Genomic DNA, 17,068 nt, shown 5'->3' with positions numbered 1-17,068 from the left:
GTATTAGTTCTAGCACACACGGTATTTTGTTCGTTTGTTCGCTTAGCTTAGCAGATAAAGCTAGCTAGCATGCTAATGGGTATTCCTATAGCATGCAAGCTAACCTAAGCATCATGCATCATGCATTATTGCATCATGACTTAACAACCTATTCGGTTGAGGTGACAAGGTTTCCAAGTTGTGAAAACTGACTGGCTGCGCTAGTAAACGTTTTTGACGTCATAACGTCGGATTTAACAACCGGATTGCACCCAGGCAGTTACTTGGCAGACATTGCCCATTTCCCCCGTTTTCAGATTTGATATGATTATATGATGGTTATTTCTTCCCTTGTATCCATACCCAGACTGTACGTTTGTCATTATTTTCAAGAATCAGAATCACAAGTTTTAATGCAGGTTTTTAATGCTCATGGCCACTGTTTATCTGACCTAGCAACAGTAACATAGGGATGCGGGACTTGACGAAGGGTGAGATTTGTGTATCATGGTAATAATGTGGACATAGATCTCTGTTTCTCGAGATACCAAGTAATGTCGATATAGAACACATAAATGAAAATAATCGGTTGAGCTAGCTTGAGTTACTACAGACAACAGCTAGAGCTGCCACGCAGCTTACTACAGAGTTTCAGATTACAGGTTTTGCTTTATGCTTTGAATTAATTAATAAATAAATAAATAAATAAATAAATAAATGAATTAACGAATGAATGAATGAATGAATGAGTGAATGAATGAATGAGGTGTTAATGCTGCTTTGCTTATGGACTCACGTGAAGGCATCCATGGAAAAGTGAGAACAGCAGGTCTCCTCATCACTGCTCGTCAGTTCAGCAAGCCTACAAGACACACACACACACACACACACACACACACACACACACACACAGAAGACATTAAAGACACATTTTCACTAATTAGCACAGGTAGCAAACAGACGTTGGGCCATCATTGGGTGCTGTTGTGTTGGGTGCTGTTCTGTTGGGTGTTGTTGTGTTGGGTGCTGTTGTGTTGGGTGCTGTTGTGTTGTGTTGGGTGCTGTTGTGTTGGGTGTTGTTGTGTTAGTTGCTGTTGTGTTGGGTGCTGTTGTGTTGTATTGGATGCTGTTGTGTTGGGTGCTGTTGTGTTGGGTGCTGTTGTGTTGTGTTGGGTGCTGTTGTGTTGGGTGCATATACCGATACTTTTACCATCTGCCAACTAATGTGTTACACTTTGGGCTCATGGAGTTTGATTATCCGGATTGTTTTTACTCAGATAACCTACATGCAAGTAGACAAGTTATCATTTGTAAGTTATCTTTGTCATTATTGAGTGAGCCCCAAAAGGCCCAACGTCTGCTTCTAATGACGGTTAAATTAGTGAATGCCACAATCACAATGAGAGCTCTTGGTTGTCCAATATCATGGACAACAGTCATCTGTAGCTGCTAGCTGGTTAGCGTAGCATACTTAAACTCAGTGCTCTGGTGCATAGATATTAGAAAGCTAGATACCGCATTGAGGAGGAGGTGTCTTGAGTTCTATTAGGTGGTAGCCGGACGAGCCAGACCCACATTAAGATGTAGGGTCTGGGAACTTACCATTGGCACTGCTCAATCCGAGGGGAGGGATAAACGGTTGTCTTTCAGATTTCCTCTGCACGCAATAGGATTGCACTACAACTCATGAGTCCCATGCATTTTCCCACCAGCGGAGCTAGTTGGCTAGTTGATCAAACTTTTGCCAATTTAAAAAAAAGCTTAACCCTTAGAACCCTAAGCTGTTTTTAGGGCATTTTCACTACCTTTATTCATAAGGATTTATTCTGGTCATTGTAAGTGCCACACATATATATTATATATTGTTTTTTTCAGGAGAGTCTAGGCTATTCAGATCATTTCATGTATTAATACTAGCATTGATTTTATTTTGATTTTTAAAGAATTAAAATATAAAAAGTGTATTATAAAAATTCTTATATTTCAACATGTATCTCACCACAGCAAGCTCACAGCTCTACATGCATTTCATGTGTGTGTAGGGCAGACTGTCCTGAATCGGGCAATATAATTGCCATGTTGGAGGGATACTCTGGGGCTGAGCAATTTACAGAAATATTTGCTGTGTGATTTACGGAAATAAATGCCATTTTTTATTTAGTGATGAAAAATGACCTTTCTGCGCTCCATATCGGTGACACGAACTGATCTGACCTGACTTGACCCGAGGTTGCGTGTTAGCCTGCGTGCCTGTGTGTATGCAGTCATAATAATTCTCAACTTTTTACTGCATTGCCATGAACAAAGTAAAGGCAAAAAAGGTGTTTATTTCTTGAACAAATTGGGATGCAATGTGAGCCTTGAATTGGATGCCATGCAGGAATTTGCTAGGATCTCAAAACTGGAATATGAACATGCTTTGCCATAGAGAAACACATGATAGCATTGGATTATAAACATGCTTTGCCACAAGAACAGACAAAAAAGTCCAGCTATATGAAGTTATTATTTTGCTGTCACTTCGTCTGTTATATAACCCAGAAGGATGTACTTGGTATCAAATGATAGCTCTGAGTCTCCTCTTTCATCTGACATGCGTGGCATATCTATGCGATCACGGGTCCGCGAGTAATTCGAACGAGAGTAATGAGTGTGCTGCGTGGTTTGTGTACATGACGTTATTATTTTGCAGTCACTTCGTCTGGTTTTATAAGCCAGAAGGATCGATAAACATGGTACCAATGGATAGCCCTGTGCCCCCTCTTTCATCTGATATGCTTGCCATATCGATGCGATCACGGGTTCGCGAGTTATTCAAACTAGAGTAATGTGTGTGCAGGTGAACGAAGAGAAGTATAGACTGTAAATATGATGCAATTTGATTTAATTTCATGATTTTTTTTAATTTTCATACTTGATCGTACAGACAAGTGTGTAGTCTCGTTGGAAAGCCCCACTTCTGCTCTGTCGTGCAATAAAATATAGATTTCATCTCGCTGCGATGAACAGTTTCGGAGCAATGTAACAGAGAAGAAAGGGTGTGTTTTTTGACAAACTTTGCGTCAATCGGGTTCTAAGGGTTAACTCGAAACGCGATTCAAAGACCGCTGTTCGCTAGCAGCAGCATCCATCTTTATTGTTTTCAAGTAGCAGGGAATTCACGCGGAACCGTTGCCGACTCTATACACGATGTGATTGGCCTGATTGAAGTTTAATTTTTCCAGCTCGCAAGCCAACGGAGAGTTGCTAGACTACCCTGGCTGCAAATTACATTAGCTGCCGCGAGGGTGCGTCTAGATTTGTAGGCTAATTAGGTGGCATACATAAACGCGACCACCCTATTGCTGGGCCAACACGTTTACTGTCTATGGGCAACATTTGCCAGCAATCAGAGTCAGGGGCACCTGCAGGAATTAATGCTATGGTACGCACACCCATCCCCATCCCCCCCCCCCCCGGCAAAAAAAAATTCACGCGTGGACAATATTTGTCCGTTTCCCGGTTTACATAGCATAGCAACATTCACATGCAATAATACAACAACAACGTCTTCAATGACCTATTCCTTTGGACAACTTGATACAGCCCTATACAGGCTAAAGTTACCTTTAGTTTTGTTCTAGCTTACCATGACGTCTGGCTTTAAACAGCTGTCTAATGCAGTCTAACGTTCTGACAAGCAATTGCCTACCTTGTTCTTGCCCATCTGGAATAACTCCTAGCTTTGCTGCATCCATTCTTTCTGTTTTCGTTGTTTAAACTTGAGATATCCATGATGAGTATTGAGTTAGTGAATTAGCTCAACAATGTGTGCTGATAATATAGATAGCCGAGTAAAAGAAAACAAGTAGCCTAGTTGCGTGCCTGCGTGCGTATTCTCTCTCTCCTGCTCAAACAAAATGTGTGCGCGTTAATTTTGATAACGTGTTCACTAACTTCAATGGCATGCAGCTAATGGGATACTGTCCATAGTTGGGAAGGTATGGTGGGCCAAAACACACACACAAATTTTCTCTTGTTGAGTAGCCTGATGGTACGCACAGTGCGTACGGACGTACACCTGCAGGCGCGCCTGATCAGTCACATGCTCCTCCATTGGCCTTCAGTCATTGTTGCCATCACCAAGATGGCGGTGCTATTTACATACCTTCTGGAGCCCAATGCCGTATCTATTTTTTTAATATCTATGCTTTGGAGGAGCTGATATGGCTAGCTGATTAGCATAGTGTACCCACACATTCAAACTCGATGGTCTGAAGCAGCTGGTATAGCTAGCGTACTCACATACTCAAATTCAGTGCTCTGGAGGAGCTGATATGGCTAGCTGCTAGCTGATTAGCGTTACATTCTCACATACTCAAACGCAATGCTGATTAGCTGCTAGCTGATAAGCATAGCGTACTAACATACTCAAACTCGGTGGTCTGAAGCAGCTGGTATGGCCAGCTGCTAGCTGATTAGCGTAGCGTACTCACATACTCAAACGAGGTGGCCTGGAGGAGCTGATATGGCTAGCTGTTAGCTGTTAGCTGATTAGCGTAGCGTACTCACGTACTCGAACTCGGTGGTCTGGAGGAGCCGGGCGAGCATGGCGGCTGGCCGGGGCGACACGCTCTGCACTGAGAGGGAGATGAAGGCCACACTCTCCTGCTGTGGAAGACATGCCAGCACCTGCTGCACACTCTCATCACACAACCTGCTTCCTGCCACCCTGGAGGGAACACACATACACACAGTTATGTAAATACACAGTGTGTTTGAAATACTCATACAAATGAAACAGTACACACACTATACCAGAATTAATGATAAAACTATAATTGGTAATAATAATGGTAGTAAGAGGAGGTGTAGAGGAGGGGGGAGGTGTACAGGAGGTGTAGAGGAGGTGGGAGGTGTAGAGGTGTAGAGGAGGTGGGAGGTGTAGAGGAGGTGGGAGGTGTAGAGAAGATGGGAGGTGTAGAGAAGGTGTAGAGGAGGTGGGAGGTGTAGAGAAGATGGGAGGTGTAGAGGAGGTGTAGAGAAGATGGGAGCTGTAGAGGAGGTGTAGAGGAGGTGGGAGGTGTAGAGGAGGTGTAGAGGAGGTGGGAGGTGTAGAGGAGATGGGAGGTGTAGAGGAGGTGTAGAGGAGGTGGGAGGTGTAGAGGAGGTGTAGAGGAGGTGTAGAGGAGGTGGGAGGTGTATTGGAGGTGGTTGGTGTAGAGGAGGTGTAGAGGAGGTGGTTGGTGTAGAGGAAGTGTAGAGGAGGTGTAGAGGAGGTGTAAAGGAGGTGTACTACCCCAGTTCTTTGAGGTTCTTTCCTCTTCCAAGTGCCATGAGGAGATCTGGGATATCAGTGTCAGACAGGCCTTCCACCTGCAGTCTGAAAACACACACATACAACAATTAACACACACACACACACATACACACACACACACTAACAATTAACACACACACAAACACACACACATAAACACACTAACAATTAACACACATACACACACACACACTAACAATTAACACACACACACACACACTAACAATTAAAACACACACACACACTAACAATTAACACACACACACACAAACAGCCACACGTGATACCCACTCCAGTTCGTGGCAACGTGTCAGAGCAGGCCTCAGAATCCTCAGCGCGTCCGCGGTAACGTGGCATCGCCATATCGCCAGGCTCCCATTGGCTGGAGCACAGAGCAGGCAGTAGCGCAGCGCCCAGCAGTCGGCCGTCGTCATGGCAACGCCGAAAAGCTGCACCCTGCCCAACGCCTCCAGGGCCCGGCTGGCCACGCCGTCGTCATGGAGCTCGTGGAGGCAGCGCAGCACGTGCAGCCTCAGGTGGTCAGCGCCGTACGAGTCCCGCACGTCCCCCGCCAAGCGCAGGAGCCACTCCTCCACGTCCAGACGGGCCTCTGTCGCCGGGGGCAACGGAGGCGACGTGTCTGTGACGAGGAGGCCCCGCACGCGTGGGTCGGCCAGGCCGCAGAGGAAGCGCCCCACGTCCAGCAGGCCGGGGTCAGGCGTGGTCTGCTCGTCCCCCTGCAGGGACAGGAGACGCAGCAGTTGCTGTCTGGACCTCTGGGACGCACCGCCATCTGACCACACGCAGCAGAGAGCCGACAGAAACTCCTGCACACTAGGGTGGCCAAAGGCCTCGCTCAACCACTCCTCCTCCTCCTCCTCTTCCTCCTCCTCCTCTTCCTCCTCCTCCTCCTCCTCTTCCAGGGGCCTCTCGGCCTCACACACACCTCCCGGGTCAGACACCGTCCGCTGCTGGAGTATGTGGCTCAGGGCCCGGCGGCTCAGGCGTCGCAGTGCGGTGGACATCAGCCGGCCCGAGCCCTGGCAGTGTCGCCGTAGCAACGCGGACACGGCGTACGCGATCACAGCCGTGGCCGAGTGCAGGGCGAGGTCCGGCGCGCTCGCGGGGCAGTGGTCAGGGGGGAGGTGCCAGAGGACAGCGCAGACCATCGTGCTGAGGAGAGGAGAGGAGCAGACGGTGCGGAGAGGAGCGCTGGACCTCAGCCAGTGGAGCGCACGTCCCAGACGCTCCCCCTCCTCCTCCTCCTCCTCCTCCTCCTCCTCTCTGAGGAGCTTCCTGAAGCACTGCTCCTCCTCCTCCTCCTCCTCCTCCTCTCTGAGGAGCTTCCTGAAGCACTGCTCCACGGCGGCCTCTGAGAAGCCCAGCATGTCCACGGTGCGCTGCGGCCTCTTCAGAAGCCGGCTCAGCCTGTCCGCCCCCGCAGGCCTGGTGGTGACCAGCAGGGGGCACTGCGGCAGGAGCCGTCCGCCGAGCAGGGCGCCGAGAGCCTCGCGGAGCTCCACCACTGGCCGCTGGGGGTCTGCGTCTGCGTCTGCGTCTGCGCCGTCGTCGTCCAGAGGGGGCCGGAGGTCCTCGAGGCCGTCGATGGCGATGAGCACCCGCGCCGGACGCTCCTGCAGCGCGCGGGACACCAGAGGGACGAAGCGGCGCTCGGGGCTCAGCACGTCCACTAGCGAGCGGTCCGCAGGACCGAGATCGAGATGGCCGCAGCGCAGCACGAGGACCAGGTCAAAGAGGCGCTCGTACAGGAGGCCGCGGGCCCAGTCCAGCAGCAGCTTCTGCACGGCCACAGACTTGCCGTGTCCGGCGGGGCCCTGCAGGATGAGCGTGAGGGGTCGGGGCTCGGTGTGTGTGTGTGTGTGTGTGTGTGTGTGTGTGTGCGTGTGTGTGTGTGCGGGGCGCTGGGGTCGGCAGAAGAGCTGCTCCAGGTGTGTGGGGTGGTAGGCTGGGCTGGCCCTGGAGGTGAGGTCTCCGCGCAGGCAGGCCTCTTCCTCCTCCTCCTCCTCCTCCTCCCAGCGGCTCAGCTCTCTGCTCCTCTGCACCATCACCGGCTCTGTGTAGACCGACCCGAGGGGCACGCCCCCCCGCAGCAGGCAGCGATAGTCCGGCAGCGTCCCATACTCCCTACAAACCCACTCCCTGTAGGCCACGACGGCGGGGTCACCTGAGGAAGACAGACACACACACGCCAGTCAGGATGGACCAGAGGTCACACACACGCCAGTCAGGATGGACCAGAGGTCACACACACGCCAGTCAGGATGGACCAGAGGTCACACACACACGCCAGTCAGGATGGAGGGCGTCCTGGGGTTTCCACACTCGGTGGGTCCAGAGGTCTGGAGTCTGTGGTCACGGTCAAGCACTCTGACCTGCACTGCTGTGCAGACAGACCGCGCAGCAGCGCAAACTTGCAGTGTTTACAATTTTTACATTTTCAGAACTGTAACGGAGCGTATTCAGAAACACGGAGATAAACATTTATGTTCTGCTCTGAGCACAGTGTGGACATGACAGAAGTGGAACTGGAAAGCAGGCGGAGCAATGCAGAACAATGTTTGCATTCAAGGAAGTTAAGGCTTGGCAATGGAAAGTGACCAGACTGTACATTATGAAATATGTAGGAGAGTTTGGTAGGATCAGGCTGTCCACTGTTCCGAGGTGCTCATGGGTCCTGAAAAGTTCTGCAGCTGTACACTGATGAGTCGGAAGCACATTAAGCCACATCAAAGGATACTTCAACTAAACCTGTATTTAACGGTAGACATATAAACACTTTGTTGCATCATGGCATGTGCCTAATGTGCATTTCAGTTAATATGCAATTAAGTTAATATGTCTGAGAGACTCAGAGAAATGAACAAATGATCAGACACCATAGAGCAGGGTAGGGCTGTAACGATTTACGATTCAAAACCGAAATCGCGACATTCATATCCACGATACCAGAGAATGTCTAATAAGGAAGGGCTCTGACGATACTGTCAGAATCGCGACACACCCTTTCTAGTGTTTCACGCAGTGCTTTGCAGCTTATGCGGCCGCAAAAGCAACCCACAACTCCCGCTTTACTTATCGGTAGCCTACGTTGTCCAAAAACAAATAAATAAATAAATAATAATTTCATACCTCTCCTTGATTTCATTGTAGACTATGTGTGCAACTTTACCAAACAGTATAGAAGTAAACCCCCTCTCCTTGCCCCGCTCTCTCCCTCCCTCTCTCTCCCTCCCTCTCCTGCTCAATGAACACGCGCGACTTAAATAAAACATTCACAATCGTGAAAGCAAGGACGCATAGACGACTAGCTAAATTACTATTAAATCCGCTTAGCATCATTAGCATGCTGCACATATTTGTTTAAAACTCTTGCATTGAAGTTGACTGATCATCTCAATACCAACGTTTCCCAAAAGGGCCTGTCCCAAGGAGAACAAGTATTACCTTGAAACTTAAACACACATGGGGAAACTGAACAGTCCAATCAGTAGACTATGATAGGCTAAGCTATATGCTACTTTGTTTACAATGTTTCCAGGCTTCAACCAGAAAGCTGAATTAAAGAGGTAGAGTTGTAATAAAAAATAGTAGGCCTAGGCTATAGGCTAATCTGCATAAAGTGTGCTGTCATAAATATCAGTCATTCAGAAAAATATTTTTATATCAGGATATAAAATAATATATTATATTGTAATCCTCTGGTGTTCTAAGGGAGGCTGTTAAAATGTTATTTAATAAAATGTCTAGCCCCCCCCCCCCCCAAAAAAAAAAGGAAAATCGAGATTCGTATCGAACCGTGGGTCAAAAATCGTGATCCAAACCGAATCGGGAGGTTGGTGTATCGTTACAGCCCTAGCAGGGGTTCCCAAACTTTTCCACAACAAGGCCCCCCAAATACCACTAGGTTCTGTCCAAGGACCCCCTTTATGTGTTATTAAACCTATCGACAATACTACGGCAAATGTAAAAATACATTAACCTAATCCTACAGTAATAATTATTTTAGCCACAAGCATTTCACGATGGAGCATACAGTGTGTAAAAATTGCATTTGGGGCTTTCTGCTATATGAGAGCTATCACTCTACTATTATTCCTAGTCATTATCATGGAAAATATAATGTTCAGATATGCAACAAATTATTATGCCATTGTATAACAGCCTCCCCTCATAGTAATAGGTATATTTTATTTTTTTTCAAATGTATTTATTTATTGCTTTTATTTTTCCTTCCAACTTGCAGAGGCCCCCCTGGCACCACGTCGCGGCCCCCCAGGGGGCCCCGGCCCCCACTTTGAAAACCACTGCCATAGAGCACATGTAGTCATGTCATGTACCACTCTACCTTAGTATGTGTGTAGGCCTAGTCATAAACACACATCACGGATTATTAACCTACCATAAGCATTACAGTTAATAGAATTACCCTCTCACCTAGGCCTGGGGGACACACACATTTAAACTGAGAAGTGTAACCCTTAGACAAGCAACGCGAAAGATAGACTTGCATACGGTACCTCAACTAAAATGTTCAGCTATCTCAAAAGCTGTTTGGAGTCCAGTAGCCTCCGAACTAATTGGGCCAAGATAACAATCACTCTCACACACAGCTCTGCTGAGCTCCTGAATAATCAGATCATCCGCTGCACTTACTGTCTATAACTGTATCCATAACGAATAGCTGTTCGATCGTTTCGACGGCGTGTTTGCAGCGCAGCCAGAACTCCAGAGCCTGGGGTCAAACTGAAACAACCAGAAACAAACAATTTGCAAGTCTGTGCACGTCAAAATCTTGCCAAAAGTCGATCTGACAGCTGACCGGACGTATCGCGCCGAAGTATTCACATGTTAAAAGGGGCATGACGACTCGTTGGAGCGTGAACGAGAGAGTGTGACGTGAGCGGACAACACTGCCCTCCGTGTCCTGCCCTCGAAGCTCTGTCCTCCAATCAAATGCATCTGCGACATATCCGGCCTGAAGAGAGTCTATTCGTGAATATTTTTATGAACAATAAAAATGCTATCATCGTTGTCAGCAACTGTAGGTACTTTATTGATCCCCAAGGGGAAATACAAAAATAATATCAGCCACAACATTAAAACATTTCTGTTGTTACTGTTTTCTCTGATAACAGTAATACTAATGCCTTGGTAATTAATCATGTAAAAAATATTAATTATATTTTAATAATACAATTTCCCCTTGTGATTTCCAGTACCTTTAATACGTTTGAATACATTTTCTTGTAAATTTTCTTGTAAATTTCTTGGTTGGCAAGTTTGGAAGCCAAAATGTCGGTTGTGTGTGTGTGGTGGCTGTTTATCTGTCTAGGCTTAGCTCATGCAGCTTTTCCTAGAGGATTAGCCATCCTGCTACAAGGGACACAATGTCCGATCAAATCCTTGGCACCGCATGGCATGAGTGCCAGTGTCCGATCAAATCCTAACGCACCAGCGCATGGCATGAGTGAGTGTCTGATCAAATCAACTCACTAGCGCATCCTAACTCAGCACTGCACGGCATGTGATTTTGGGAAAGGTCCATACAGAACTGGCCACAGCAGAGTTCCTTGAACAGGTATGATTAGATGAGGTGCTTGATTTGCATAACATGCCCATTTCGTTCCTTGGCGAACGTCCACACCAAACCAAACAAAAGCTTGGTTTACATTTCGGACAAAGGACAGTCTTCCACAGACTCCAATGCATTTCAGTCAGACAAACTTTATTTCACATTAGTACATTAAAACAAACAAAAACTCCATTGACAAATGGAGTGTATTAGAGATATTGAGAATTGATTTTCGGATCAAAATAAATAGGAGTTAAATGCTTTCCTCGACCTCCCTTATCTCCAATGTTGGGGTGACCAGCGGTCCCACTCCGTAACCCAGCGCATTAGCACCCCGAGTGCCCACCATACAACAAGTGACCAGAGACATTGGGAACACATCTTTATTTGCCTTCACTCAAGTGTTCAAAAAGTGCAGAAACATTCAAACAAACAAACAAACAAAACCAACTGTGACAGGACATCGTATTAAACATCAAAATCATGTTTTCAGGAAAGGTGACTAGCAGCTTCAAAGAAACACACGTTAACCTGTCAACAAGGTACAGAAACACACGTTAACCTTAGGAAGGAGTAGTGTGTGTGTGTGTGTGTGTGTGTGTGTGTGGAGCGGGGGTGGGGTGGGCGAGAGGTGGTGTGTGTGTGTGGAGCAGGGGTGGGGTAGGCGAGAGGTGGTGTGTGTGTGTGTGTGTGTGTGTGTGTGTGTTCAGGGCTGGTAGGAGTGGTCCTCAGCCTCCAGCAGAAAGCGCAGCCAGCCCAGGACGTTCTCCTCGGCGGTGAGCTCGCTCCTGAAACTGTAGCCCAGCCCCGGCTGGAAGGGCCGCTCCCGGGAGACTGAAAGCTCTTCCTATAAATATGTAGACACACACACACACACAGACACACAGAGAACATCGCTCAAAACAGGCACACATGAGCGTGGGCACACAGACACACTCAGGGGAGCAGTGTAAAACCACACACACACACACACACACACACACACACCTGGGGAGCGGAGGAAAACATGGCCTGTCCGTGTGCGGCATTGCCAGCTGGCTGTGGGGTGAGCAGTGTGGCGTTGGATCCTGACGAAGCGTCCAGCAGGCTGCCCACCTCCACGCCACGCTCCTCATCCACCTGGTCCAGCAGGCCGTGCCTGAGGAGCAAGGGACACACACACACACACACACACACGCGCACGCACGCACGCACGCACGCACGCACACAGGAAGTGATTACTCCATAGTAAGGTGGATGGAAGCACCTTGTTAAAGCGATGGTTCAGAGTAATTTCACCCTAGGGTCCTTTGCACCATGACCCCGAACCACGCACCTTCCCTGAACCTGTTTTCCCTTGGTCGAACCCTGGTCGAGTAGCGCTGTCAGAAACTAATGACTTTCTGCAGGCGCTTATGGAACATATAGAGTATCTTGTAAATTACTAGAGCCTGACCGATTTATCGGCGGGCCGATATTATCGGCCGATATTAGGCATTTTCCAAACTATCGGTATCGGCATTTATAATGGCCGATAAATTAATATTTTAAAAATAAAATAAAAACGGACGAAACACCCTTCAACCATGTCATGAGTGTTGGCGTTGTATAGTTTGTCCTCCAGAGGGAACTCTACACCGTCCCTGCTGGCAACACTCGTGTATAACGCGCCACACATCCTGCAACCTGCTGATCCTGCTGATCCAGCCAGAGTCGGGCAGAGAGAACCAGTTATCCGCGAGTGAGATCATTAGTGAAGTGTGTTCATGGTGATTTGGTCACGAGACATAAATTGCTTGAAATAACAATTAAAAGAACATCCCATCAGTTCTCAACTCAAATAAGCATGACAAAATTCGTGAAAACAATGTCCAGTTTTGCTGCTGTTAAATAAGCCGAGAGTGAAGAGGAATTAGCTAGTAATTACGTTACGTTGTTACAGTGTAGTTGACTGTGTCTGTCCTTTATAACTTTTGACAATGTGACTGAAGACGTATTTCTTTAATAGCGTGACAGTTATAGCAGTGAGACGTAGGCTATCATCTCTCCCCGGCCTGTTATTTTGAAAGCGTATGTTTTACAATTTGCAGTATGACGTTATCCATTGCTAAATTAGGGCTCATCATAGACTAGCTAACTAAAAAGCTAGCTAATGCCATGAATATCAGTGGAAGACCGCTAACGTAAACATTAATGAGCTTGGAAACCACAACGAACTTATTCTGCCTAAATAAAGTGATGATTTATAACTAGTATATCTGTAGTTACAGTCCCTGCATTGTAAAATGTAAGTTAGACGTGCGAGGAGTGAACATTTACACATAGAGAAAAAGTATCAAACGTAGCTTGTGCAAAACATTGCTTGTGCATAAAAGTTAGCTTTTCTTTTACACGTGTGTGAAATCCAATGACGCCAAGTGTGCGTTTCAGACTCGTTCAGCCGCAGCATTAACGAGTTACTGGATTTAGATCACTAAATAGTAGGTTTTAGAAGGCAGGCAGCAACTGATGATTGAAAATGGTTTGTAGCTTGATGGAAATAAGTTTAAAAGTGCAGGTAAAGGGATAAGCAAGCTGACATTGTAATTATAAGGTAGCTTATAGGGCAGGGACTAATTATTACACAAGCACACTCAAACATTTAAGAGTGACCATCTTGTTTAATGATAATACAAATGATGATAGTAATAATGTAATCATTATTTTTTGTAATTATTAAGTCTTAGTTCAAAGTTATATTTATGAAGCTTACTAAGTCTTTTAATACTGGTAGGCTAACTTTGATTTGGTTGTTGTTGTTATTATGTTTTTGTTCAAAAGACTAAGTTTCATAGCTTAAGTTTCTATTTTAATACATTTTATTTATCAGAACTTTAATATATTTTGATGTTCCTCTGTTCCACTGTGACAATATTATTTAAAAATAAACAAGTTTGTTTTTGAAATGCATTATCATATTATTTTAGTCAATACTCATAAATAAGTAAGGGATAACGGCCGCCGAGGTGTTATACGGAATTAATGGACGAGGGCGAGGGGCAAAAACTCCCCGACGCGCAGCGGAGTATAACTGGACACACCTCGAAGGCCGTTATCCCGCTTATCACCCGGTTGCCACTGTAAATAAACACGCGGTTCTGTTTAAAAAGAAGCTCACTAGTTCAGCTTGTTGTACAACTTTAGCATGGACAGTTAGCTTGTTTACAGTTGATTCCATTGTTGGGAAGCCTGCAACCAAAAGATTCTAGAGCGCTGCAACCGTCGTCCTACTATGGTTGTTATAGTTACCATTCATAAGCATTGATATGGAACGGTGTCCTGTTATTCAGAATTAAAGGCCACCCGCCAGCCAATCAGAAAAGAGTATTTATTCTCTCCGGGTGATAACTACAAATAACTAATGTTAGGGAAATCTGTTAATGTTTTGTTGCGCGTTTCTGAAAAAAAAAAAAAATAATAATAATTATATATATATATATATATATATATATATATATATATATATATATATATATATCGGAATATCGGATTTTTAAATCAACAAATATTTGTATCGGTATCGGCCTTCAAAATCCTTTATCAGTCGGGCTCTATAAATTACCCCACTAATAATTCCCTGAATGGTACAAAACTTCTACAGTAGTACAACTACAGTATGTTTTTTACTCATAAAACGAGGCACTGAAAAGTTTGTAAGTACAACAGGAGTTTATTTAAATAACACTCGCCTGATGGATTCTACTCTCTACTACTCTGCTGCTATCTACCGCTGAGTCGACGTTACTTCCGTGATTTGGGAAAAGCCCGTAAAAGTCCTGGCAGGAAGCATGCATAAGGATGTAGATCCAGGAATGCACTAATATTTTGTTTGTACTACCAGTTTGCAACAATTATTAGTTAACACTAAGTTGTAAACAATATTAAAAACTGGATATTCCAAAATACTTTGATGTAATCGCTTCCTGCCAGGACTTTTACGGGCTTTTCCCAAATCACTAAAGTAACGTCGATGCAGTGGTAGATAGCAGCAAAGTAGAAGCTATCAGGCAAGTGTTATTTAAATAAACTCCTGGTGTACTTACAAACTTTCCAATGCCTCGTTTTATGAATAAAGAAGACAGTTGTACTACTGTAGAAGTTCCGCACCATTCTGGGAATTATTAGTGGGGTAATTTACGAGATACTAAGTTGGTTCCATTAGCGCCTGCAGAAAGTCATTAGTTTCCGACAGCGCTACTCGACCAGGGTTCGACCAAGGGAAAACAGGTTCAGGGAGGGTGTTTGGCTCGGGGTCATGGTGCAAAGGACCCTAGAGGGAAATTACTCTGAACCATCGCTTTAAGTCTTACCAACGATAAGCTGGCAAGAAGAGACACACACGCACACACACACACACACGATCAGCACTCACAGTGCGTCCTGGTCCAGGGGCGCGTCCCCCTCGCTCTGGTCACTCTGGGCCAAGGCGCTGGGGTCCCAGGCGTGCAGCGCCTTCCTCCACAGCCGCACCTGCGCGTCCCATGAGCGCCGACTGTACTTGTGGTACTTGTTAGGGGTGGACGGGTGCAGCCCAGGGATCCGCAGGTGCCTACAGGTGCGCGCACACACACACACACACACACAGACACACATCAATCAGATGCCTACAGGTGCGCACACACACACACACACACACATCAATCAGATGTCTACAGGTGCACACACACAGATCAATCAGATGCCTACAGGTGCGCACACACACACACACAGATCAATCAGATGCCTACAGGTACACACACACACACACACACACACACACACACACACACACACACACCAATCAGATGCCTACAGGTGCATAGTCCATAGTCCAGATTGAGAGGCGAGAAAAGCATAGTCTAGTAGGGCTGCACAATTAATCGAATTTTAATCACGATCACGATTTTGGCTTCCCACGATCAAATTTGCGTGATCGATCGATATTAAAAATGCGTGCTCTACCCATTAAACCAACCTGGCAACCCATAGAACACTCCGCTACAAAACAATGTGCCTGCATGCATCCATGAAACCACACATGCCTTTTTATCACGTTAACTTTTAGTCCTTGTTTGCTTCCTCCGATATAGCCTATTATAAGAGTTGATCTAACGAAAGGATCCGTTATATTCATGTATTTTATAAGCTACATGTGCAACCTACAATGCATATGCGTTTCAAGACACAGCCTACTCAAACGAGTGAACAATAATGAAATTGTTGCCTACACGTCAGTGTTTTACGAATGACTAAACCAGGGGTGTCCAAACTGCGGCCCGCCACGCACTTTAATCCGGCCCGCCGAGCATTTAATTAGGTTATCATAGCTAGCTATTTTTTTCCAATGATAGACAACGTTGTGGTTAACTTCAGGCTACTGCAAACTGCTTTACACTTTTCCTAAAGAACGTTTACAATGTCAATGTCAAAACAGCTTGTTACATCGAGATACATAGTATCTCCATTGTAGCAGATCTAACTACGTTATGCTACTACATTTAATTGGGAACGCATTTGAGCGTGCAAATTAACAGTATTTCTTAATACTTTGTTGTAATTACTGTGTTGCTGTTAACGTTTCCCCAAATATTAACAAAGTAGCAAGCTGGAAGTTTGGAAGTGGCAGTCAATCTATATTTGCAGTAATTTTGAGGAGTTAATGTGAGGGGAAGAATTTGGGTGAGCCAGATAGAAAGTCCAATATGTTTAAGGGAAAAAATATTTGTCACTAAAATGAATTAATAATCGTGATCTCAATATTGATCAAAATAATCGTGATCATCATTTTGGCCATAATCGTGCAGCCCTATAGTCTAGCTTAAGAGGCGAGTAAAGCATAGTCCAGATTGAGAGGCGAGTAAAGCATAGTCCAGATTGAGAGGCAAGTAAAGCATAGTCCAGATTGAGAGGCAAGTAAAGCATAGTCCAGATTGAGAGGCAAGTAAAGCATAGTCCAGATTGAGAGGCGAGTAAAGCGTTTTCCAGATTATATTTGGTAAAAAGGAGGAGCGATTTAGGGTTGCCACTCTCCTTGACACAAAAGGGTTGAAGGCAAAGGATACTGTTAAAAATATTGGTGTATTAATCGACAGTGGTCTTAATTCTAACAGCCACATGAAAGCGATAACTAAACCAGCTTTTCACCACCTCAATAATATTGCCAAACTTAGAGGGCTGATGTCAAAACATGACTTAGAAAA

General features: G+C 45.7%; 1 protein-coding gene across 1 annotated transcript in view; it reads right to left on the bottom strand.

Annotated features, from left to right (window-relative positions):
• Positions 1-7,344, bottom strand: part of LOC143139488 (uncharacterized) — a 40,246-nt gene extending 32,902 nt beyond the window's left edge. Inside the window, exons 1-6 of the mRNA XM_076300075.1 lie at positions 7,195-7,344; positions 6,225-7,113; positions 5,570-6,071; positions 5,258-5,341; positions 4,535-4,690; positions 776-841 (exon numbers count right to left, since the gene is read on the bottom strand). Coding sequence (XP_076156190.1) covers positions 776-841; positions 4,535-4,690; positions 5,258-5,341; positions 5,570-6,071; positions 6,225-7,113; positions 7,195-7,344 — 1,847 coding nt within the window. The remainder of the gene's footprint in view (positions 1-775; positions 842-4,534; positions 4,691-5,257; positions 5,342-5,569; positions 6,072-6,224; positions 7,114-7,194) is intronic.
• Positions 7,345-17,068: the final 9,724 nt, after the last annotated feature.

The sequence above is a fragment of the Alosa pseudoharengus genome, unplaced genomic scaffold (assembly GCF_046254945.1).
Source record: "Alosa pseudoharengus isolate Yale_2024_CS ecotype anadromous, Long Island Sound unplaced genomic scaffold, YU_APseudo_1.1 YU_APseudo_1.1_scf_22, whole genome shotgun sequence".
Lineage (NCBI taxonomy): Eukaryota > Metazoa > Chordata > Actinopteri > Clupeiformes > Clupeidae > Alosa > Alosa pseudoharengus.
This window is presented reverse-complemented; position numbering and strand designations above follow the sequence as displayed.